General features: G+C 36.7%; 1 protein-coding gene across 1 annotated transcript; it reads left to right on the top strand.

Moving 5' to 3' along the window:
- The first annotated feature begins 361 nt into the window (after positions 1-361).
- On the top strand, positions 362-27,040 carry LOC129759286 (cytochrome P450 4c3-like). Its single transcript, XM_055756704.1, has 3 exons — positions 362-971; positions 13,770-13,885; positions 26,963-27,040. The coding sequence occupies exons 1-3, from the start codon at positions 749-751 to the stop codon at positions 27,038-27,040; spliced, it is 417 nt and encodes a 138-aa protein (XP_055612679.1). The 5' UTR covers positions 362-748.

Here is a 27,040-nt window from a genome sequence, read left to right as displayed (position 1 = left end):
TACATAATTTAAATTAAGATTATCTACGATAAGTCTTTTTTTATTCCATTTTCCACCATCTGAAAAAAGAATAAACATTAGGTATATTTCTTAAAAAATCCAAATCCGGAACTCTATTTTATTTTCCAGCTCTAGTTCCAGGAAGTCTAAGTATAAAACAAAAAAATCAGGGTTTTCGAATAACCTTTCCTTAGGATTAAGTGCAATGCGACACTCTAAACGTAGCGCTACACAAATCTACCATCTGCGCAACAAACTCGTTTGATCTCTGCTGCCTCAGCACGCAACGCGCAACCAGCAGCATCTTAAGTTATAAATATATGTTTTCGTGCTGGGCCGACTCTAGTCTCGCTTTAATCTTTCGGCCGGACACGTCGGGCGATCTCGAAAAGTTTTCGCGTTTTACGTGGAAACTCGAATCCACCAAAAAAAAGGCGGGCAGGGCACCTGGTAGACATCAACCGAAACCGGACGTATTCGGAAGGGAGTTCCTAGTGTGTCTCAACCGCGCCGGAAGAAGTTGGGTGAAAAAACGAACCGGAAACGAGGGAGAAAAACGGCGCGAAAACATTGCGACACTTTGCTCGAGTTTAGTGAAGGCAGTTTTCGGTAACCTTAAGCTTGAGGTTGTTGTGATAAGGCAATTATTTTTCGAATTAGAAAAAAAAGGTGATACAAATAAGTGAAGTGTTTCCTAACGTTTGAAATATCTCGTTTTGTGGATCATAACTAATAAGTCGAGCGAAACATGATTGAGAGCACCGTGAAGGGCAGCTTTATGCTGTCGAAGGTTGCGAAAATTTTTACATATTTTTCCCCCATCACGCTGATTTTGGTGACCGCTATTCTGGGGGCAGTTTATGTGTACAACAAACGGCGCGGCAGGTTGGTGAAATTCATTGAAAAGATCCCGGGACCTGCGAGCATGCCATTGATTGGAAACAGTTTGCATATCAATGTCGAGCATGATGGTAAGTTAATATTTGTAAACAGTTCCTAAGTTCTGATTATGATATATTTTCAATTATATTACCAAGTATTTTGTTGAAAACAATTCATAAAAATTCTTATGTTGGTAAGTTTAATTTAAGAAAAAAAATTCTAATTGACTTAAAAGGCTTCAATTGATTTACTCTCAATTTTATTATTTCGACCAAGGTATGATATCTCTAAAACTTAGCATCCCACATGGCTTAACATCAGTAAACCAATAATCGTTAACAAATAAAAATCATTTCTATTTTTCAACGACTTTACATTAAGTCCTAGTATTTTTTTAAATTTTTGGAACTATTTATTTGGAAAATTTCGAAAAAAAACTGACTGCACTGTGTAGAATGTCAGTTTTTTTCTTCGAAATATAAAAATAAAAAGTTTATTAATTTTCTTCAACTTCTTTGTTAATCTAGCCCTTCTTGATGGTTTCATTTTCAAAAATAAAAATTAAAAAAATCTATTTCAATAACATTAAAATTCGTTTTATTTCAATCCTTTCTCAATTGCACTGGCTAGCCCTTTGCTTCTGTATTGAATATAGTAAAAGCGAAGATGAATTCGAGGAATTTACTCGGGTGCTCATTAACATTTATTTTCGTATGATAAAATCTACTGGGTGGTCTCAGCCGGCAGGATGTACCTACTAGGTGCGAATACCTGTTAATGAGAAAATCAGTTTATGATCGATTGCCCTCTACGCAGCTCGATGAATTTACTCATCTCATTTAATTTTTTCTCAAAAAAACCACAATGATTTCTTAACAATGTATGATAAAAAAAAATGTTTTCTAAGAAAACAAAGACCACACCCAAGCATTAAAGAACTCCTGTGTGAATTAGAATTCAGTCGAGTAACTAAAGTTTTGACATAGCTTCCTACAGCGTGTTTGATATACCAATCGAATAAAATATAGCATTTTAATTTTAAACACATCATTAAAAGCCTAGATCACGTAGCACTTGCTGGGAGTTCTTCCAGCTGTCTAGCATAGATAATTTGATTTTCTGATTTTCGATACATTCCCGGAATAATGTTGACAATGGCTGTCAATATGGACTTGTATAAACAGAAATCCTTTTTTTTTTTTTTTGGCTATTTGCTCAACAGGACTTGAACTAAGGTGTTGGAAAATGTTCATAAATATTAATCGTTTCGAAAATTGATCTTATACCAATTCAATCCAAAATCGTGTCGTGGAACTTTTCAATTTATGATTTTTTTTGGTTTCATTCCATTGAAAGAATGAGTTTGTACAAGTTTCGTATGTCGTTTACGCGTAGCAAGTGGAAACAGAAGGATAGATGAGGTACAAATTTTCAAGTAATTTAAATTGTTGGATTAAACTTCCTCTGTGTTACACAAAAAATACTTGATGTTTAATCTAAATTTTGTATGGATAAAGGTAGTAGTAAAATATCGTCATTCAATCTAAAAACATATAAATATATTTTAAATGAAACAAATTTCAATCGAACCACCAGAAAAACTACGAGACTCTATCAATCTAACACTGAAAGCTTTGTTCATTTAGAAATGGGGCAGATACGAATGCGTGTATTTAAAAAACTATACGTTTGATCGAAATACTTTCTATGAAGAAAATAAGGGTAATCTTATGGTCACTGAAGTAAATTGAAAAAAAAGATATTTATCTTTTTTGTAGGAAATATTTATGCTTTATTCTTTGTATCTCCCATCCGCCGGCGCACACTTTTTTCAGTCATTTTATCGAATCAGTTTTTCCACTTTGCTAAATCTGTATTTTGGATGACTGCATCCTTCTTCTTCAATTTCCGTTACATTGTCGGCCCAATACTTTTCTTTTGAAACAAACTGAAGGCAATTTAGAGGATTCAGCTAAACACGAATCTGGCATCCATTATTGATTTGGGACCTTCCATATAGCACGAATCCAATTCTAAATTATGTTTGGGTTATTTTATCTGTTTTGAATAGATTTTTAAAATAAATTATATAATCTTTTACTATACAGCGTTTCCGCTGTTGAAAAAACATCACAAAGTTTACAAACGACTCCTTGATTGGACTTAAATATTTTGCTTTTTAAACCTTTTTCCTTCAATTAAAAATCACAAAATAAAATAATTTATTTAAAAAAAATATTAATCTACCTCATTTTCTTCTTTATCACTTTCATCGGAAACGTCTTCTTATTTTCTTAATTCAACATTTGTTTTCTTATAAGAAATATTACTTTATATCTCATATGTGTTCTCTGAACCTGCTAGTGTGAATATTTTTGTTCAAGAGGACAATTAAATTCATAACTTAGTTCACGAAAAACAACTTATAAGACTTTAAATTGTGTTGTGGAAAGCTGCACATTAATGGAATAAAGTACTTTATTTTCAAAATTGTCAGTTTGCTTTAAAACTGAAATGAATATGATTGAAAATGTCTGAGGCAACTGAATTTGAAAGAATCTAGGTTATTGAACAATCTTCACTTGAGTCGAATGGAGTTACTTGAGAGGGGAAAACAGAAACATGTTTGGCATTAATCTCACTTTGCTCGAAGCCCAAGATAATGTATGTGAATTGCACATCATTGATAATAAAACTACAAAGATGCGTAATTGTAACTTATTTTGTTTTGTTTCTTGTACAATAAACAATAAACTTGTACAATGTATCTACAGACCCCGTTCATTCTTGGCAACATCCGATTTTGGCACATGTGCCAAATCGATTGGTTGTTTGAAACGACATTAGGTGGTATGAAAAATCCCTAGCAATTGCTTTTGCTCAACTAAATCGAGCATTCGAGCAGTCGCAGAAAGCAATTGCTTCGGTTGATATGAATAAAGTTTTTTCTGACAGCTGTTTTCTCAGTCAGGAGCTTTTACTTTTAGAACAAGCTAGTTCGGTATGAATAAAGCCCAAATCTGAAGCAATCGCTCGAGAAATCTCCTAGCAATTACTTTATTTTCTAAGCATGCTTGGTAGCAGACTTTTCCAATAAACAAATTCTTCAACAACGTCATGAATTTATAAAATGAGCAATATTACACTTGTATACAATTTAAAATGGCATTTTCAACATAGATAAAGAACAGTCGAAGTGATAACCCAACTTTTTTCATATTCCTGTCGTTGTATGAAATGATTCGTCTAAGATGAAACAAAACAAATCAATTAGTAAATATTTCAAATTAAAAAAATCCGGCTACAGTGGAAGAAGTCCCAATCGGCTTGAAGTTGGAAGAAAGTTGTAATAATTTAAAACATAATTCAGATCTCCCAAATTTATATGATTTTTTTTATAATTCCAAGAATAAAAAAAACATCTAAGTTAAGATGCGCGCCTATTGCCTATTTTTTTTATATCGTAACGAGCCTATAGTAAAAAAAGAGACGAAATGTCACGATTGGAATTTTTCATTTTCTGTCAGTTTCATTCCAATCGAGCAAAACCAAGCAGTCTTAAAGGTAGCCCAACAGCAGGGTTGCAAGCTCATTATTTCAAAAGGGATCAGATTGCGCTTCTTTGTTTACTATAGTTTCTTTAATATATCGGATTATCCCGATCCGAAAACGTGTGGGAGAGCTTATGATAAATGTTAAAAAGCTAGGCCATTTTTTGTTTGACAATATTCAATTTTCTTTAAACATCAACATACGAGCATGTATTGACTTAAATTTTTCCGATCGTTCTTACACCCACCACCCGCACCGTCGATTTCATGGCTATTTTAGCCGTACTTTTCAATTTTTTGATCGTCTTCTTTCATTTTACTTTAGAAAATTTCAGATTCTGCTGGTTGGATAGCTCTATTTTTCGAAGCAAAAGCTATGTTCTAAGACTTTAGTACACATCTGCTAAGCAAACGTTTATTCATACCAAACTAAGCAAATACTTTGGGCTTTTGCTTTGCTTGATTTCGAGCAAAGTAAAAGCTACCGAAGCAATTACTAAACCTTATTCATACCACTAATTATCTTAGAGTTTTCGCTTTAATAGGGCCAAAATAATTAAGACAAAGACCATAAATACGCTTTTACGTTTTTAAATGTTGATAGAATACAACATCAAACACAAAAATTTATGGAAAATTATAACAAAAAAACTCAAAAATGACAAAAACTATGAAAATTTCATAAAATTTAAAAAACAAATACAAACAAAAGAAAAAACAATATTTAAAAAATGATGGGGAATAACAAAAATAGAGAATATGACAAAAAAAAACAAACATTATTAACAAACCAAGAAAAGTGTTAAATGCTTCAAAAGCATTTTTTATAAGAACATGATAAGAAAAAATAAAAAAATGCCGAAAAATGGTCAAAAATTGACTAAAAATTATCATGAATAATACCTAATTTTTTGTAGAAATAAGTAAAAAATAGTTGAGAAAAAAATCCGTTCGATTTGGCAACATTCGATTTTGGCAACACAAAATGTTCGGGCGTGTTGCCTAAATCAAATTGGGGCTGTTTTTCTTTTATACAAACAAACAAAATAATTCATATTTACCTGTAGACGCGCTATTGTTTGGAAATTTCAAGTTTTTATTTTACTTGAATTTCATAACTTCAACCAACTTGTATGATAATTCATTTTTCGTTCAACAATTGGAAACGGGATGAATATTTTTAACTGGTAGTGTTTCAAATATGTCAAGTTGTTATGCAATACAAGGATAAATTTATTGACGACCCTTTTTCAGCATTCCTCATTATTTTTTTTTCTCTTTTTAATCATGCTCATAAAAATGATTTCAGTTTTTCATCAGTCAACTTGCGCAGCTTTACGCAGCGTCGAACCATATTCATTGAAAAGCTTATAGATTCATCTGAATTTTTAATACAATCACTACCGTGGCAAACTGTGACAAACCCAACATTTTTACGGAGTTTTTACAAAAAAAAACACTTTTTGCTTAATTTTTTAAACATTCGACCTACTGTGCTCACATTAAACTCTTTCTAATGAAAGAAATTTGTTATGAATTGTGTTTCAAATTTACGCTAACAAGATTGAATTTATCGTTGTAGCTACAAAGGGTTTCAAAACAGGGCTCTTCCTCCAAAAAATATCAATGAGCCTCGATTAATCATACTTTGAAAATCATAGAGAAATTTCATGATATAGGATGTCTCATTGTGTCTAAACACGGTTTTGATACAAACTTGCTTATTCCGGATGACTTTAATACAGCTGATTTCTGCTGGGTGTTGTTGTTTACAGTTCAACTCGAAACTCTGTGTATCGATCGCGAGGTCTACTATTCAAAATTTCCGTGAAGATGAGAAGCATTTCCCCGGAAAAGCACACAATATTGTGCACAAATCCTCACTATCCACAACATTTCGCTGAGGAAGTTGGCGAAAATAGAAAAAGTAAGCACTGGAGCGGTCTGAAATTCGATTCGGAAGTATGCAGAGAAAAGCAACTTCGTGGGCAGAAAATAATCTGGGCGGAAACCGGGTCCGGTGAACAAAACTGTGGACTGGAGAGTCATGCGTGCTTACGCCAGTAAGAAAACTGCCTCAGTTCAGGATGTGGCCAAAACATGGATCCCCTCTCAACCCTTTCCATCGTGCCAAAGTAAGATTGGGTCTAAAGTAACGTCGGACGTTCAACATGGTTTTCTCAAGAAACGCTCAACCATAACGAATCTAACAGAGTTTGTATCAAGAACCTCACAGTGGATGATGCAAGGTTTCCAAGTTGACGCAATATACACTGACATGCCTTTGACGTAATCAGTATAAACGCTCTACTGTCGGCATTATGCAAGAATGGAATAAACGGATCATGTTTTGAATGGATTCGTTCGTACCTGATCGAAAGAACGCAATATGTCAAACTGGAGAACGTGAGATCTAGAAGTTTCTCTGTCAACAGTGGTGTTCCACAAGGGAGTCACTTGGGACCCCTTCTTTTCATCACTGTTATGAACGAATTTCCTGAAGTGCTGACTGATGTATTTGTGCTGGTTTATGCCGATGATTTAAAAATGTTTTTGCCTATTCGTCACCCGAAGGACTGCGTGACTCTGCAAAATTCCTTAGATACACAGGTTCGCAGAGTGTTGCAGTAGATTCGGCCTAAAGATCAATTCCTCGAAATGCAACTTGATAACATTTTCTCGGAAAATAAGCAATATCACTGATGAATACCGCTTGGAAAACGATTGCATCATTGCTCGGCAAAACTCAGTGAAAGACTTGGGAGTGGAGTTGGACGTGGAGTCAACTTTTTTCAAAACACATCGAAAAAGTTGTAGCAAAGGCAAATTCTATGTTCGGAATGGTTAGTAGAATCTGTCGTGAGCTGGATAATCCTTATACGATTGACTCGATCTATACTGGATTAGTTAGGACCGTCATTGAATATGTAGGCATTGTGTGGCGACCGTATTACAACATACACTGAGGTTTTTTTTTACGCGGTTTTTTTTTACACGGTTTTTTTTTACGCGGCTTTTTTTACGCGGATTTTCGAATTAACGCGGTTTTTTTTTACGCGGATTTTCGAATTAACGCGGGTTTTTTTTACGCGGATTTTCGAATTAACGCGGTTTTTGAGAGAAAATATTCTAAGACTTTTTCAAAGGAAAACACTTAGAATCTTTTTGTAGTTGGGAAAATCTTAGCTCTGAGACTAAGAACGTGATACATGATATCTGAGTCCTGAGACCTGAGACTTGAAACCTGAGACCTGAGACCTGAGACATGAGACATGAGACATGAGACCTGAGACATGAGACATGAGACCTGAGACATGAGACCTGAGACATGAGACATGAGACCTGAGACCTGAGACCTGAGACCTGAGACCTGAGACCTGAGACATGAGACATGAGACATGAGACATGAGACATGAGACCTGAGACATGAGACATGAGACCTGAGATATGAGACCTGAGACATGAGACCTGAGACATGAGACATGAGACCTGAGACATGAGACCTGAGACCTGAGACATGAGACATGAGACCTGAGACTTGAGACATGAGACATGAGACATGAGACCTGAGATATGAGACATGAGACATGAGACCTGAGACCTGAGACCTGAGACATGAGAGATGAGACTTGAGACCTAAGACATGAGACATGAGACATGAGACATGAGACCTGAGACCTGAGACCTGAGACATGAGACATGAGACCTGAGACATGAGACCTGAGACATGAGACATGAGACCTGAGATATGAGACCTGAGACATGAGACTTGAGACATGAGACCTAAGACATGAGACCTGAGACAAAAGACATGAGACATGAGACCTGAGATATGAGACCTGAGACATGAGACCTAAGATATGAGACCTGAGACATGAGACCTGAGATATGAGACCTGAAACATGAGACCTGAGACATGAGACCTGAGACATGAGACCTGGGATATGAGACCTAAGACATGAGACATGAGACCTGAGACATGGAACATGAGACCTGAGACATGAGACATCAGACGATCTAATTGTTTTTATCTTAAAAATAAACTATCATTGTACGCAAATTTTTAAATAATCATGGTTCTTTCGCATTTTTTTAGTAACGTGCTTTTTTGCTCGAATTTTTTAACTAAAATGGTTTTTTTACGTGGATTTTCGAAATTCGGGGTTTTTTACGCGGATTTTCGAATTAACGAGGTTTTTTTTTACGCGGATTTTCGAATTAACGCGGTTTTTTTTTACGCGGATTTTCGAATTAACGCGGTTTTTTTTTACGCGGATTTTCGAATTAACGCGGTTTTTTTTTACGCGGGTTTTTTTTTACGCGGGACGAAATACCGCGTAAAAAAAAACCTGAGTGTACACAACAACGGACTAGGGAGAGTTCAGAAGAAGTTCTTGAAATACGCTTTGAGAAATCTTGGATGGCAAGCAGAAATGCCGGAGTATCGAGTCTTGTGCATGCTGGTAGGTTTGGATACGCTGTAAACTCGAAGAAAATTGATCGACGCACTGTTTCTAAAGGATTTAATCTGTGGAAGACATTATTCGCCCTATTCATTATCTCTTATATCTCCGTACGAAGGCCGCAGCAGTTTACGAAGCGTTAGGCCGTTTCAACTAGCTAATTGGATCCAGAATTACGCCCGAAACGAACCGATGTACCGAATGATGGCATTTTACAACGCAAACGTCGATATTATTCAACTAAGCATGACCAGAGAACAAATTAAAAGTAGAATTGTGCAGTGCTCTTTTAAAAAATTAACAATTAGTGTAGTTATTAAGTGTGATTTATATTATAGAATAAGATCAAGGGCTGAAGCCTGGGATCTAATCAATAAATAAATAAATAAATAAATAAATAAATAAATAAATAAATAAAAAAATAAATAAATAAATAAATAAACGTTGCCAGAATTTTTTTAAGCACGTATCAGAGCCGGACAAATCCGAGCAATCTTATAAATAAAAATGGTGGCGTATTCTTCGTAACACCTTCAGGACGGTCGGAATGAAGGGAAATTTGGTATTTGAGGGTTTTTCGGGTCAGAGATGGTTTGAAGAATAGTTTCAAGAATCTCACTTTTTATGGAAGGGGGCTTATCTTATACTAAAAATTGAGGGGGTTTTCTTTGTCACACCATCACGTATAAACAGACGGTCGGAATAAAGTCGAATTTCTTATTTAAGGGTTTTTTGGGTCAGATATGGTTTTGATTAGTTTTAAAAATCTCACTTTTTACGGAAGGCCACCCATACAAAACCCACTTGAAATTTTACACAACTCGAACAATTTTATGACGATTTATGACTCGAACAATTTTATGAAAATTAATTCACGAGCACGAGAACTCTAAAACGTGTAGATGAAGTTAAACATTTTTCAACGATTTATTAAGTAAAAGGTAACATGAAGTTTACCGGGTCGGCTAGTTTTATCTAAAAACCTGGTAAAATCTTGGCATTTGGTTTCAAAATTGACAACCAAAGATCCGGGCACATTTTGTCAAAACCCTGAAATTACTCAAAAAAAAAATCAAGAAAAATCTTTCAACAAACCTTTTAAACCATCAAACCCTTCATGATTATTTTTGCAAAACTAGTTCAAAAATTTCGTTTTGGGGACATAAATTAAAAAAAATTAACAACACAACTTGTTTTTTTATTTTGTTTGATGTGTCAAATAATGTGAATAAATCCGGACAAAATTCAGTTTTTTTCGATGAAATCCGGTCAACCGGGCCGGACCGGACGGTTCTTATATTTTGTATTGAATACCCGAGCAAACCTGATTAAAACCGGGCAATTTGGCAACCTTAGTCTAAAGACAAGAAGCCTAAAGACAAGAAGCCGAAGCCGAGTAAAACTTCAGCTACTTCCGTCAAACCAAAAAATGTCGCAGCCCGTGGCGAAGAGGATTGCCTTCAAGTCTTCTAAGCCAACGTTCAAGAGATCGAATCCCATACATAGTACACTTTCTGGTGGTTTTAGCATTTGTAAGATGCTAGCAATCATATCCTCGAAAGATGTACGCTAGTTAAGTGAAAGGAATCTCTTCGAGGAAACATAAAGTTTCATTGAGATCCTGTATGTGTTTGTGTTCGTTTTTTTAAAAAGCTCGTAAATTACATGGTACATCTGTTCACGTCCGAGAGTGCCTGAACTGTCACCTGCTGCCCATGATCTGCAAGCATAGTCACTAGTCACCCATTACTGTTTTGGCTGGATTTGGCATTAGTTCACTTCTCAAAACACACGATGACTTGGTAGAAATCCAACAAAGTTCAGATATTATATGTTTCAATAAGCAGAATGAATATGCACATGTTAACCCTAACCCATTCCTGGGTGTCAATATGACATTATTGAACAATTGAAGGCTTGTAACAATTTTCTGGTGCACAAGAATGAAAATGAAAAAAAAATCTCCTGGGACAGCCAATGAATTCATAAAACACTCCCTGAGAGCCCCGACAAAAAATTCCCATTGAGCGGGCCATAGATTCCACAAATGGCTTGTGCAAATTTGATGATTCCACGACGATTGTTTGATTCTATGCTCGCCCACACACGATACAAACATATTTCACGCAAACACAAGCGATTACTGGCTAAAACAGCAACAGCAAAAACAAACCCCCCTCTACCCGGCTAGGGCTGAGTAAATTGCCTGAATTTTGTGCAAACATCACCATACACCATGTCACAGAGGGTGGTTTGTACAAAATATTTTGATCCCGACCGATTTAACTCAAACCGTTTGCGCGATCATTCAAAAGGTTTACACGATACAAATCGTATTCACAGTGACATAATTTCATTGAAATTCATCGCATTTGCACAAATGTGGTGTAGTCTATGGCTTGCTTTAGATACCTATGCCGTCTGTTTAGAACACTTCGCTTAAAATCGCTGTATCTCGCTTGTTTCTAAACAGTACAATTTGGAAATTTGTACAAAATTTATAGTTTTAGAAACCGTTAGTCAAATATGATACTCAAACAATATTCAGTAACAATCCCTCTTTATTTGTAATTCCAGGTCGAAGAAAATAATTGGAAAACTGTAAATCAGTTATCAACTGCTTAAAAAAAATTCACTAAGTGCCCAAGAAAGCTGATGTCGAAAGCTTTCTGTTGGACATTTGGATGTATTCTTTGTTTTTCTTCCAATGAGAGTTTCAAAAAAAAGTTTGAAACAGGTGTACGTACTTTTCGATCAATCAATCACCAAAATTGTTTCAGTCACTGGAGAAAAAATTTGAACAGTCAGTCAATAATGAATTTGTTATTTTAAGCATCATTAGAGTCTCAAAATACGAAATCAAGATTTTTAAATCTGCGTTTCCTTTGATCTAAAATTTGTTTATAAAATTCGAATTTTAAATCTGATCGAGCTTTTAAAATGAATTCCATTTCTCAAACCTAAATGTTTTCCAAAATCTGAGCCTTTATATTAATCATGATTAGTTACAAATGAGATATTTAAGGACGACTTATGTTGTTTGTCATTACTTCAGAAACAACACAATCGCTCATAGTCTATGGATAAGTTCTTAGGACTAGTGTGCTAAAAAACGTAGAACAATTTTATTCAAATTTTGTTGAATACCTAATAACTTTTTTTTATAAATTACATTTTTTCTAAGTTCAGCATCCTCAATCTTGCTGTTATTATAAATTATAGCCTACAGCTAGAAGGAGAGCTCTAACATATGAATTAAATAAAGACCCGTTTATGGTAATCTTTTACATCCCCAGCTCACTACTGTTACATAAAAAAACAAGCTCAAGTATCATAAATGAAGTTGCGCCATACCTCACATCTCCCACCCAAAGGTTGACCTGATTATTGCTGAACTTGACCAGACAAGCTGTCGCTACCACCTAGTTGGCACCTTTCTCCCCGGTATAACAAGTTTTAATCGCGAGATCAACGACCAACTAGTCAACCGACTGATTACCTTCCTCTTTCCTTGTGAAACGGAACTGTAACGACTGTCATGTGCATACCCATTTCTGCATAACGAAAGTCACGGTCACCCCGATTAAAGATGAAACGGCAGAAGTTCATCATTGGGGAAGGTAAAGAGAGGTTAGGTACTTGAAGAGGAAACTACTTTACAGTCTCATGATTCATCACCTGAGGTGATTTTAACGCCACACCAAGCTAGATTGCATATAAACGAGCGGTAAACGTGCGAGAAATTTAGTGAGTCACATAAAAGTTTTGTGTTTGTTTGTACACAGAAGAACAAGGCAGGCCTACTAAGTTACTTTATGGTTGAGTTGGAGGAATCTTCCGACTCGTTTGTGGGGGCGCCCGGTCATAAAATGTAATTATTACCGAACACAGGAGGCACTTGTTGTTGCAGAAGAAGAAGCAGGCCGTTGGCGTTTTCACTTGACCGCCGCCAGATGTAAACATTGTTGGCAGGATCGTCAATGGTGGTTAATTTTAGTGCGACTACTTGGACATGCCGTATACACAAACTCGAAGTTGAGACAATTCCTCTGTTTGTCTATCTATTTTGGGGGCTTTTGGGAGGCCAACACGGTTTGTCAAAGCTTTGTTTTAACTGTGAGAAACAATCCATTAGAGGAGATGTGGGGGGTTTCAGCACCTCCAGCAAACTTGACAAAACGCAGCGGAACGTCTATATACCGTCATTTTTTGAGGTAAATAATTTCGCAATACTGTCAGTCGACCTCCTCGAAGAAGGCGACAAAGCTGATACACCGCCACCAGCGGAGTAGATTTCGTCGATCTGTTGTTGTTAGTGCTGAACCAGCAACAGTTAATCGAGACTTTGATGAATATGATCAAACAACTGAGTTAGGTCATAGGCATTCTCCGAAAATAAAACGCATAAAAACGCAAAGATCGACAGAAACCGAAAGTTAACGGCAGGCATGTTTTTTCATATTATTTTTCTTTTCTACCGTTAGGCCTGCGCCAAACTTAGTCCAACAAAGATCGACTAAGTTAGTCGGACCTTCGCTTGGGTTGTTGTCATCGATCGGTGGTTATCTGAACTGTATTTGAAATTAGGCACATCAAAAGAAGAAAAAACAAACCTGTTAACCTTGAATGTTTCGGAACGTAGGTTGGGGTCCAGTTCCACTCGACTCGAGAAGATTCCTTGAAAAGAAAAGGAAAAAAACGATAGTAAAAGTTTTGTATCTGCTATAGGATTTTAACGAAACTTGTCTCCTGTTTAGGACGACCTTGACTTCAGATGGACGATAAATGACATCACCCATAAATTAGAAATCTGTAATAGTATTTGGGTGTCCGAATAATATTTGAATTTCAATCATGTTTATCTTTTTTGCAGAAATCTTCAACCGTATCATAGCTATTCGGAAACTTTACGGAAGGAATCAGGGATTCAGCCGAGCCTGGAATGGACCAATGCCGTATGTGATGATCTCGAAAGCTAGTGCTGTGGAGGTAAGAAGATAATGTTTACAGAAAGGCTAATGTAAGTTTTACAATATTAACCTTCAAACCTATCGCTTACCAAAATTCTTCAATGCACTTTCTTCATTCTTACAATTCATTGGTTGATATTTTTCGATCAATATTTTAAAGAAAAGTCATAGTTTTCGATCGACCAAACAAATATGAAAACAAAATTCTTAAATTCTAATAATTACACCAAGTCGTGCTTAAAATATGGTACACTTCTACCCTTTTTGCTCTGAGGGCTCCAATTTCTTGGCGTAAAAACACTAAGACGGGGCCCCTACGTTGAAAAAAGTATAAATTTTCCAACAATACTCCGCCTATATTTAACTATATTTCTGATTGATTCTCGACCAACTATGAATCTGAAGATTTTAACTATATACAATACACCCATGGAAGATGTAACAAAATCCAATGCCTGTTTAACAAATCTCTGTGCCGAAAATGAGCTGAAATGTGCACTGTTCCAAAAAAAAAAATGTTTGACAAAGCACTACTAGCGAGCTCCCAACCAAAATAACAATGACCACTATATTCAAGCGAAACAAGAAAAACTTTTTAAGGGATTTTCTTCCTATTGGATAATTCATCCCAGAAACAAGAAAATGAAGAAAAAAAACACAGTGCCGTAGGGAAGTGAGAATCGAACTCACAACACCATTTTTATATCGTCTTGCCAATCCGACTTTTTAACTAGTATACTACCTCAGAATATGGAGGAAGAGGGATATTTGTCCTAGGCTTTCTGCTGTAAAACTATCAGTCTTGCATGCAAGCTTGAGTACAATGATTATTTTGTACTCATTCACTTGTAGGATATGGCTTTTGAATGTTTTTATTTATATTTTAATTTGATGTTATTCAATATTTATCAATATTGAATAAAATCAAACTTTGATAACTGATAAACTAGCAAACCCACTTGCAAAACGAAATCTAATTTTAAATCTATTTATTATCATCCATTGTAATAAGCCATCAGATGTTGAATAAATATTCTTGTTTTCGAAATACATTGCTTTAAAAAAGGAGATTTTTTAGGTTTTAGTTATCTTAGAAAAAAAAATGATATTATTTTTTTAATTTGCTTAGAAATATTTTTTATGTTTTGATAACAAATATCTAAGATGTCTTTTAATGTTAGATTTCCTCTGACAATTCTAGACTTTCTGACAGCCAGGATAATCTACGAAATAACTCACAACTAGTTTTAAACCCCAATATACCAAATTTTCAATAAGATACCTACCAATTTTATACTTAAGTTGATCCAATTGGGAATTTAAAAAAAATAAAATAAATAAAATTTACAAAATTACAAATTTAAAAAAAAATGTTGTCTGTCTGTCTGTTTCCTATAGACTTGGAAACTACTGAAGCGATCATCGTGAAAATTGGTCTTTGAGAGTTTTTGGAACCGGAGATGGTTTCTATAATAGTTACAAACCTCTTCGATTTCTTCTAGAGGGGAAGGGGGCCCATTTGAATTATTGTTAAATATAACATAATTTGAACTATTTTGAAATTATTTGGCCCACCTTAAAATTTTAGTGGTACAATATGATATAAACTATTTTAAGACGCTTAGAGTTTTTGTTCAGGAAGGTTTCCATACAAAATAATGGAATGCTGAAAACACTCAACAAATTTCAAATGAGTTTCTTTTATGATGCACGTAATGCTATTGGCATGATGAGATGGTTAGTTGCAAATAAATTTTGATATCATAAGGTGATTTATGAGACCCTTACGGTTTATCTATATATATAAAAAGCAATTTCTGTATGTTTGTTTGTTTGTTTGTTTGTTTGTTTGTTTGTTTGTTTGTCCTCTATAGACTCAGCCGTCTTAAGAGCTAGAGATCTGAAATTTGGCATGGATGCTCATTAGGACCAGGAATGATGAAAAATGTTATAGATTTTTGGATGACCCCTTCCGAAGGGGGTCGTTCATACAAGACAAATATTGTTTTCGCGTTATTGACGTCATTTTCCGTCGGATTGTGATGGAAATTTGCACATGAGTGTTTTGAGAGACGAACAATCGATTACAGTTATCAAATTCAGGGTTAGGGGTCGGCCAAAGGGGTCGTCCATATCCACTGATTAATGTTTTTGGGATATTGGCTTTATTTTACATCGGATTGTTATGAAAATTTGCACATGAGTGTTTTGAGAGGCGAACAATCGATTACAGTTATCAAATTTATACCGTATTTGTTTTCACCACCCGAAAGTGTTGCACCTTCCACGCTGAAAACGAGCATGAATCGAGTGTTGCACCCACCTTTGTTGGTGTACGTGAAATCGACAGTGTCAACAGAAAACATCAAGCTGTCAACAATCCATTACAGCTGGTATTTGTTTTCGTTTGACTTCGAAAATTGAAATGAAATTTACTTTAGTTGATCATTATCTTTTAAATAATATGAAAATTTTAGCATGAATTTATATACTATGTTGAATTGTGAAGATTTCAGATTTATTTTGCTTGATAGATTCGCCTCTGGCTCTGATGATAACTGCAATACCGGCTGATTCTGGGTGGTCTATGTTTACTGCTGCTAGACTGCAGTTACCCCAGCTTGAGGGTTCCGGTATTTTGAACGTTTATTCCTCGCAAATACCTCGAGTACCTATTTCCGTTTTCAGATGACAAAAGAAAATTCTTGGAAGTCAAATTGGCGAACTCAGATCGCGGAAATCGGGGGAGAAAATTTTGCTAACAGACCGAAACGAACGAAATTCAAGCTCCCAATGCGGGTGTAGTCTCGAACTACCGTTTTTGAAGGGCAACGGGTGGGAATCCGGGACTTGGCGCAGCTGAACGCTTCTTGCTGTGGAGACCAACTTATAGGACCCTCCCGAACAACACCAGATCTTTGGGTTGGCCTTTTTGCACTCGGATTTGCTGCCCTTTTTCAGCATCGCCCGGAACCGATTGCAGCAAGCCTTCTGGGCACATTTCTTCTTGGGAGAGTTGTTTGCTTTGGAACGTGCCATCCAGGTGAAATTCTCCGCCTCTGTTGGAAACGGCACTGGTATTGAATCCGGAACAAGTTTCCGTTCTTCGGGATAATAAAGAGAAAAATCAGCTCGAACGCAATTTTCGCGGTATAGAAATAAACCAACCAGCTGATATTTGTTTACATCGGGAAGCACGTGCTGTTAAAATTCATGATAGTATTGGTGAGAGCGCAAGCAACACCGAATATTTTCAGAGTGTTCCACCCTCCACTTTATGGTGCACTACCAGTGGACTACTCATCGTGAAAACGAGCATGAAAACAGCAAAAAGTGCACTACCGGTAGTGCCCCGGTGCACCACCACACGAAAACGAATTCTCTATTAGAGTCAGGGGTCGGCCAAAGGGGTCGTCCATATTCACTGATTAATGTTTTTGCGATATTGGCGTTATTATACACCGGATTGTGATGAAAATTTGCGCATGAGTGTTTTGAGAGACGAGCTATCGATTACAGTTATCAAATTTGGGGTTAGGGGTCGGTCAAAGGGGTCGTCCATACCCACTGATTAACGTTTTTGCGATATTGGCTTTATTTTACATTGGATTGTGATGAAAATTGGCACATAAGTGTTTTCAGAGTCGAGCAATCGATTACAGTTATCAAATTTAGGCTCAGGGGTCGGCCAAAGGGGTCGTCCATATTCACTGATTAATGTTTTTGCGATATTGGCGTTATTATACACCGAATTGTGATAAAAATTTGCACATGAGTGTTTTGAGAGACGAGCAATCGATTACAGTTATCAAATTTAGGGTCAGAGGTCGGCCAAAGGGGTCGTCCATATTCACTGATTAATGTTTTTGCGATATTGGCGTTATTATAGATCGTATTGTGATGAAAATTAGCACATGAGTGTTTTGAGGGACGAGCAATCGATTTCAAGTTTCAAATTGCGGATCAGAAGTCGGCTGAAGGAGTCGTCCATACCCAACTTTAATATTTTTGCGATTTTGACGTTATTCTACATTGGATTGAGATGAAAATTTCCGCATAGAAGTTTTGAGGGACGCTCTATGGCTTTCAGGTTTCAAATCTTGACTCAGGGGTCGGCAAAAGGGGTTATTATCTGTTCACTGTTTTTACGATATTTTCTTGATTGAGCATAGAATTGTAATGAAAATTGACACAAGGGAGATTAACCGAAAAGATAATTGATTTCAGGTGTCAAGTTTTGAATCGTGGTCAAAAAAAAGGCCGTCCATGTTAGTTGCTCACTGTTTTCGCGATATTGTCGTGATCATGCATCGGATTGAGATGAAAATGTTCAGATGAGGGTTATAAACTATGAGCGATTGACTCCAGGTAGCATGTTCCGTGTAAAGGGTCGGCGAAAGGGGCGTCTATATTCACTGTTCACTGCTCCTGACGTTATTTTACATATAATTTGAAAAGAAAAAATGGCACAAGGGAGTTTTGAGAAACGTAAAATTGGTTTCAATTATCGAATTTCGGGCCATAGGGAAGAAAAAGAGGGTTTCATTTTAAGTTCAGTGTTTTGTGCAATGATTTTTTAATTGATACCAATTTAAGTGTGAAGGTCAAGCAAAAGAGTCGTGCACATAAACAAATAGCACATGTTTCTGCCATTATGTCTAGATTTTGCAACCGATTGAGAAGAAAACACTCTCACATAAATTTTAATAAAAAGCCAATAAACCGTTTAATTTGAATTTCAAGCAATAGTAATAGTAGCGACTTTAAACACTGTTGAATTTTTTCCCCAAAATTGTCGAAAGAATGTTTCGAATTCATTTTCTAAACTCATTTTGACGTACCAATGATTTTAAGCGAAACGAAGTTCGTACGGGATCAGCTAGTCTATATATATAAAAAGCAATTTCTGTATGTTTGTTTGTTTGTTTGTTTGTTTGTTTGTTTGTTTGTCCTCTATAGACTCAGCCGTCTTAAGAGCTAGAGGTCTGAAATTTGGCATGGATGCTCATTAGGACCAGGAATGATGAAAAAAGTTTTCAGATTTTCGGATGACCCCTTCTGAAGGGGGTCGTCCATACAAGACAAATATTGTTTTCGAGATATTGACGTTACTTTTCGTCGGATCGTGTTGAAAATCTGCACATGATTGTTTTGAAAGACGAGCAATCGATTTTAGGTATCAAATTTTGTGTAAGGGGTCGGTCAAAGGGGTCGTCCATATTAACTGTTCACTGTTTTTGCGATATTGCGAATTTTCATCTAAATACATCGTATTTAGATGAAAATTGGTACACGATAGTTTTGAGTGACGTGCAATCGATTTGAGGTATCAAATTCAGTGTAAGGGGCCGGCGAAAGGGATCGTCCATATTAAATTTTCAGTATCTTAGTGATATTGACGATTTTATACATTGAATTGGGATGAAAATTTGCACATGGGAGTTATTAGGAACAAACAACTGATTTCATTTATCCAAACTAAAATCAGGGGTCGGCCAAAGGGGTCGTCCATATTAACTATACACTGTTGATGCGATAGAGTCGTTATTATACGTCGGATTCAGACGAAAATTGGTACACAAGAGTTTCGAAAGACGAACAATGGATTTCTGGTATTAAATTCAGTGTAAGGGGCCGGCGAAGGGGATCGTCCATATTAACCTTTCAATATTTTTGCAATAACGTCGTTATTATACATCGGATTTTGATGAAAATTTGCATACGGTAGTTTTCAGGGACGGGCAATCGATTTCAGATGTCAAATGTTTTGCCCGGAGTCAACGAAAGGAGTCGTCCATATAAATTAATTTTTCATTGTTTTAAGCAATATTGACATTATTGTACAATGGATTGCTTTGAAAATGTGCAAACGAGAGTTTTGAGGGAAGGGCAATCTATTTTAGTAATTAAAAATTGTATAAGAGGCCACCGAAAGGGGTTTAGCTTTTTGCGTTCTTATGCAACGATTGAGTCGAAATTCAAACACGGAATTTTTTTGGCACGGTCAATTGATTTTACTTACTTTACTTAATGATCCCGCGCCGATCCTCCGGTGCATAGGGCCGTGGTAAAAGACCTCCACTGTTGACGATCCGGAGCCAGCGTCTTCACCTGGTCCCAGTCAAGATTCTCGTCGACAGTTCGGATTTCAGCGGCTAGGCTTCGCCGCCACGAATTTCTGGGTCTGCCTCTTCTTCGATGACCTTCTGGATTCCAATATAGCGCCTCTCTGCAAATCTCGTTTTCATCTCTTCGCAGCGTGTGCCCAATCCATCTCCACTTACGTTCCCGAATCTCGATTTCTAGCGCCTTTTGATGACACCGGCGATGTAGTTCCTCATTCGAGATCCAGTTGCCAGGCCACCAAGCGCGGATGATATTCCGCAGGCAGCGGTTTACAAATACTTGCAGTTTTCGCGTCGTTACCGCATATGTGCACCAAGTTTCGCACCCGTACAGCAATACGGATTTGACGTTTGAGTTGAAGATTCGGATTTTTGTTCGTAGAGAGATCTGGCGTGACCGCCAGATGTTTCGGAGACTCGCAAACGCAAATCGGGCCTTTCTGATCCGTGTTTCGATGTCTTTTCTGGTACCACCATCAGGCGTAATCTGGCTACCAAGATACTGGAAGCACTCCACTTTCTCAACTTGTTGCCCAGCTACCATGAAACTGGAGGAATTTCCTGTGTTGATCTCCATCGACTTAGTCTTTCCGACATTGACTTTGAGACCTGCTGCCTTGGAACTTTCGGTGAGGTCGTCGAGTTTGCTCTGCATATCTGGTTGTGTTTGGGCGAGCAAAACAATATCGTCAGCCAGGTCAAGGTCGTTCAGTTGCTCCATTGTTGAAGGATTCCACGGCAATCCTCGGTTCGGTGCACAGTCAATCGATCCAATCAGAATCTCATCCATTACGATTAGAAAAAGTAGCGGTGATAGAATACATCCTTGTCTCACTCCAGCAGTTACCGGGATTGGTTCGGACAAGACACCGTCGTGCAAGACCTTGCACGAAAATGCCTCGTACTGTGCTTCGATGAGATGGACTAGTTTCTCTGGGACCCCTCGTCGCCTTAGAGCCGCCCAGATGTTTTCATGGTTAAGTCGATCGAATGCTTTTTCGAAATCAACGAACACCAGCAGAAGAGAGTCCTGGAATTCGTTGATTTGTTCCAGTATGATTCGTAGCGTTGTGATGTGGTCCACACATGATCGTCGAGATCGAAATCCAGCTTGTTGCCGTCGGAGTGTAGCGTCTATTTTCTCCTGGATCCTGTTCAGAATCACTTTGCAGAGTACTTTGAGGGTTGTACAGATCAACGTTATGCCTCGCCAGTTACCGCACTCTGTCAGGTCTCCTTTCTTCGGGACCTTAACGAGGATACCCTGCATCCAGTCGGCCGGGAATGTTGTAGTATCCCAGATGTCAGCGAAAAGACGGTGCAACATTTGTGCTGATAGGCAGGGTCGGCTTTCAGCATTTCAGCAGGGATGCAATCGATCCCAGGTGCTTTGTTGGATTTCATGTTTTTGATTGCCGCTTCTATTTCAGCCAGCGAAGGCGCTTCCGAGTTGACGCCATTGATTCCTGTTGATTCCTGTTTTCAAATTTAGAAGCAAACGACAGACAGATCGTCCAATATTTTTGCAATTATTACTCAACAATGAATTCAGAAGTGCATCTGGAAAATGTTTGGCAATAGACTTTCATACAAACTGTTCTTGACATATTCCAAGTTTAAAGCGAAACGGAGTTCGTATGGGATCAGCTAGTACCTATTATAAAAAATGGTTCTGATAGTAAACAAAAAAAACATATAAACAGCACGAACATTTTGAAGGTTTTTTCCATCCAGATTGGTAAACTAACTAGATTCGATATGATAAGATGATTCACTTAACTGATTAACTGATAATTAAAAAAAATCACAATTAAATTCAAATTACCCTTTTTTTAATATTCATGAAGATTAACGTTAAAATATTGACTGCTGCCAAAAAATCTAATTTTTTTCAGAAATCTTGAAAATCTATTCAAACTATGGAACATGAAGACACGTTGAAGCCTTTTTTGAGGAAATAAAATCAGATATGAGAGGTTCCTAAAAAACGAAAAAAAAATTAAATAGAACTCGAAACAAAGATTGAACAAAAGTACAAGGAGGATGACAAGATTTCATCGTGTTTGATATAAATTGTGAAAAAAAATTCCATCACTTGAGATCCGAACAACCAAATGGAACGAATTTTGGTATGGAAGACCTCTCCATTCTTTCACCGTGGCTATCGCAAGGGACAAGTGGGGCTCTCATAAAAAAAGTTGGCACAGCCTGAGAACTTATCAATATATAATTTTGTTGTATAGCTTAACAACTTATCAACCAATAGAACTCAATTTGTCACGAGTGAGTTTTTGGGTTCGAAAAAATAGGTATGATTATTAGAAATTCCTACCTCTCCTAGGGGGTGGAGGATTTCCATATATATTTTTTTCATAAATCGAAGCAAAAGGCATTTGGCATAACTCGAAAACTTTAAAAAAAAAACAAAATGTGGCATGTGAAGTGATTTAGATACTCCCAATGTAGATAGATCGTGAGCCCTTTCTATTTTGGAAAAGGAAGAGAGTGGAGAATCCACACCAGTAGAATATATATTTTATCGAAATTTAAGAACTCATGAAGCTTTAACAAATGGAATAAAAATTTCAGATGTTGAAATACAATTCTAACTGTAGGGATGAGATGAAGGATATGAAGAAAAGAAATCAAATTTAATTAAAAATAAATTAAAATAATAGTTGTATTCGGCAACACTGAAGATAAATATAATAAAATAAATTTCATTGGCAACGTTTGCTATTTTGGCAACACTAGGCAAACAAACAAAACAAAGTCAGTCATCGATCTATTCTTGTGAGCGACAGACGTGTTTAAGTGAATCTCTGAATTGCGATTCGTAAAATCACGACACTAACCATCAAATTTCAGTGAATAATATGAAATTATTTTTGTATTGCAATTCAAAACATCAGCTGCATACCTAATTTTGAAGTTGTTGCTTCTGAATAATGTTGAAATTTCATTTTAAATAATGCATGCAAAAAATTAAATTGGTAATCATTTATAACTAATTTACCCAGCAAAAATAAAATCGCATTAAAAATGATAACTCATGTAATTTAAACGTTACTGCGAATCGTAATTACAACTAACGCAAGTAAAAGATCGTAAAAATCGTTACTCAAAGTCGGATAAAATGGTTAAAATCGGATATGATAAAAAGTTCGCCATGATTGCAGACTTTGAAGACAATTTCGTACGGTTAGCATGCGTTGAAAGAAAAAAACGTGTACTCTCTTGCATTCTTTCAGTATGTATGAATAAGGTGTCGAATATCGTCCAATTCGTATACTCTTATCGCTTTAGCCAGAATTAGAAAATTTGTATGTATATTGCCTCCTCTTTGATAGGTAAATGCTGTTTTTAGTGTTTCATACGATCATTCTGTGATGTATATGAAACGTATAACAAAGTTGTTAAGAAATATACCTTCAAAAATGTTTGCTGGGTAATTTATATTTGGAAGGTGTAGCGAAGCACACAAGGTCATCTAGTACAAAATTTTAAAAAAAACTTACCAAAAAGTGACAAAAATTCTAAAAAAAAAAGCTTATAAATTACACAAATGTCGAGATAAGCATTAAATAACGAAAAAACAACAGCTTCAAATATGACAGTAATCATAATTAACTAAATAGACAAAAATAGCAAAAGCGAAAGAAATGATGACTGACGAGATGAAGAAAGTTCATTTGTCAACATGAAGGTTGGAATGACCTTGAAGCTTAAAAGATTTTAATAAAATATTATTATTATGATTACTATTCGTACAAGTAATTTATTTCCACCAATGGGGGGGAATGGAAGGGAATGAAAATAAAGACATTAACCGGCTTTGTTAGTGTAGCAAATAAAAAATCCTTGACCCTCAGCTGTCCCTATAATTTTTACCCGTTACAGTTCCTGGAGTGTTAATTTGACACTCCTAACTAAAACCAATGCATCTTTTTTGTTTCCAAACCGAATTTTACAAATTAATAGTTTTGGAAACCTCGTAGCGTAACTCAAATATATTTGTCAGACAATATTCAGCTGCAACATTTCAGTTTTCCATTAATCAAAGTCTAACACAAAAAAATCCAAAAACATGCTTCGGATAAAAAACTGTAGATCAGCTATGGAATGTTCAAAATAAATTTCACTTAGTTTCCAAGAAAGCTGAAGTTAAAAGCTATTCTTTTTTCCAGCATTTAATAGCTTCCAAAACAAATTTTTCGGCTATTTGCCTAAGACTTTCATAAACTTTAAAATGAATAGTTAGTTGTAGCTGAATATTGTCAGAAAAACATAATTGAGTTACGTGACGAGTTTATCAAAACAATAAATTTTGTACAGATCGTTTGAGAAACAGGAGCTAAAGTCTGCTTCATTTAATATTGGAACAAATTCTTTTGCTCATTGTGGCGCTCCTAGTGGACGGATTTGGAAACTTTTTTCACCCACGTGTCGGGAAATTCATTACCTTTCACCATGTATTTATGTCATAACACCAAACGATAGCATTTTGTAAACAACCGCCATGGAAGCCGAACGGAGAGATCAAATTGTGCACAGTTTTCTTGAAAATCCATTGTTGTCGGCATCGAAGCTAGCTAAACAGCTTAATATGCCCAGAAAGACCGTATGGCGTGTTATCCAGCAGTACAAGGAAACATTGACGACGGCTCGGAAGCCGCATTCGAAGCGTCGGAGTGGAACTGTCGACCGGAAACTGCGTGGGAAAGTCATCAAGGCCGTCAAGAGGAATCCCAATCTTTCAGACCGCGATTTGGCCAATAAGTTCCAGGCCGCTCACAGTACGGTGCGACGAATTCGTCTCCGGGAAGGAATAAGGTCATTCCGAGCCAGCAAACAGCCAAATCGGACGCTGAAGCAGAACAATGTGGCCAGAATCCGTGCTCGAAAGCTGTACGACCAAGTGCTGACCAAGTTCGACGGATGTATTCTGATGGACGATGAGACCTACGTGAAGGCGGACTTTGGGCAAATCCGAAAATTGGTCAAAAATTTTATTTGGCGACGGCTCGGGGGGATGTACCTGCAAAATTTAAGTTCGTGTTTGCGGATAAATTCGCCCGCAAGTACATGATTTGGCAGGGGATATGCAGTTGTGGACAGAAAACCAAAGTCTTTCTCACTGACAAGACAATGACATCACAAGTCTACAAAAAAGAGTGCCTACAGAAACGGATTCTGCCGTTTATTCGTGCCCACGACCGTCCAGTAATGTTTTGGCCGGACCTCGCAAGCTGCCATTACAGCAAAACGGTTATGGAATGGTACGCAACGAACGGGGTCAGCGTAATACCGAAGGACCTCAACCCCCCAAACTGCCCCCAGTTCCGGCCGATAGAGAAATACTGGGCAATCACGAAGCGGAGGCTTAAGGCAAAGGGAAAACTTGTTAGGAACATGACTCAAATGAAGAACTGGTGGAATCAAATCGCCAAAACGGTGGACGAAACGGGTGTGCGCCGCCTAATGTGCCGTATTACGGGAAAAGTACGAGAATTTCTTCGAAACAGCAATGAATATTTTTTTTTTTTTTTATGAAAGAGTAAAGAAAATGCTACATTTGTATGAAAAACAAATTATGAATTCGTTAATAAATGACTGAACTACACGCAATTGTTTGTGTTCCAATATTAAATGAAGCAGACTTTAAACAGTCATTTTAGGCGAGGAGTTACTTTTAACTTTCAAGGTCTAAATAGACAGTTTTTTCCTGGGCTTTCAGGGAGCGTCCATAAAAAAAGTAATGATGCAAAATTAAAGATTTCAAGAATTCATTGAGGGTCTCCGAGAGATTTTTTTATTTGGATGTACCCGAATATAGTTACAAGTCGCCAAACTTCCAATAGTGGCATATTGGCACTCAAGATCGGATTAAAGTGAAACAAAACGTAAGAAATTTCTACGCATCCAAAACTTCATAATACAAACAAATTATGGCTAAAAATCATACGTATGCATTCTAGGATTACGATTGTTCAAAAATCAAGCGTCACGAGACGACAAAAACTTTGATTCGAAATATGCTTTCCGGTTTTTAATTTATAGAAACCATATTGAAATATTTTCACTTTCATGCCATATCTAAAAACAGACTCTCTTAAAAAAATCTTCAAAATATTTTGATTCAAAAACAATTAAGAAATCATAAATAACTGAAAGGAACTCAATTTACATAAAATCTAAAAACTCAATGGTATTGACCTACGTTGCTCTTTACTGCTCACGTTCGGATTTAAACCTAAAAGTTAGGTTGTGTGACAGAACCAAAACTGGTTTTTAAGTCGTTCTGAGACAGATTTGAATCTGCTGAAAGCTGCTTCATCCAACACGAGAAATGTCAGTCTTTTTTTGAGTAGCTTCACCACATTTTTCTTGAATTTCTGGTGCATTCTTCCTATGTCTGGCTTCAGTGGATTTTATTTTGCATTCTTTGGGCTAACCAAAAAAGGTGCGAAATGAGATCAAATCAACTGAATTTCAATCAACAAAGCTTATTTGAGCAACTGGGTAACAGCTAGGTGTTATTAAATTCCTTCCTCAAAGAGTGTCAGAAAAAAATGGATAAGGGAACCAAATAAAGCATTTATTTTTATTTTGAGACGAATCGCTAAAACAGAAGCCTCATGCAATCCTCGAAAAAAGGAAGTCACCACGCCACCCAACCAAGATTAAAAGTGCTACCATTTCAAGTTCAAGAACCCCTTCAAACAAGTCAAGCAATTACTGTCTGCGGTAGTTACTACAATGTCTAGGTACAAATACAAAGTCCGTACCTACTCGTGCTTGACTCGACCATTCATGAAAATTTCGACTCAATGAAGTGAACAAAAAAACTGTCTACCACAAGCTTCAAGCCGACCAATTCGCGCGACTGCAGGGCAGTCGTTTTTTATAAGCTTTATGCTACAAGTGACTTTTGGTGGGCTGCAAGTACTTACTTGTACACACCTTTTCAGCAAGACCATTACGAACTGACCTATGCCAATATGGAACCGGTTAAATTTATTGCTCCCAATTCGAAGAAGGAAGTGTAG

This window comes from Uranotaenia lowii, chromosome 1 (assembly GCF_029784155.1).
Source record: "Uranotaenia lowii strain MFRU-FL chromosome 1, ASM2978415v1, whole genome shotgun sequence".
In the NCBI taxonomy this organism is placed as follows: Eukaryota; Metazoa; Arthropoda; class Insecta; order Diptera; family Culicidae; genus Uranotaenia; species Uranotaenia lowii.
This window is presented reverse-complemented; position numbering and strand designations above follow the sequence as displayed.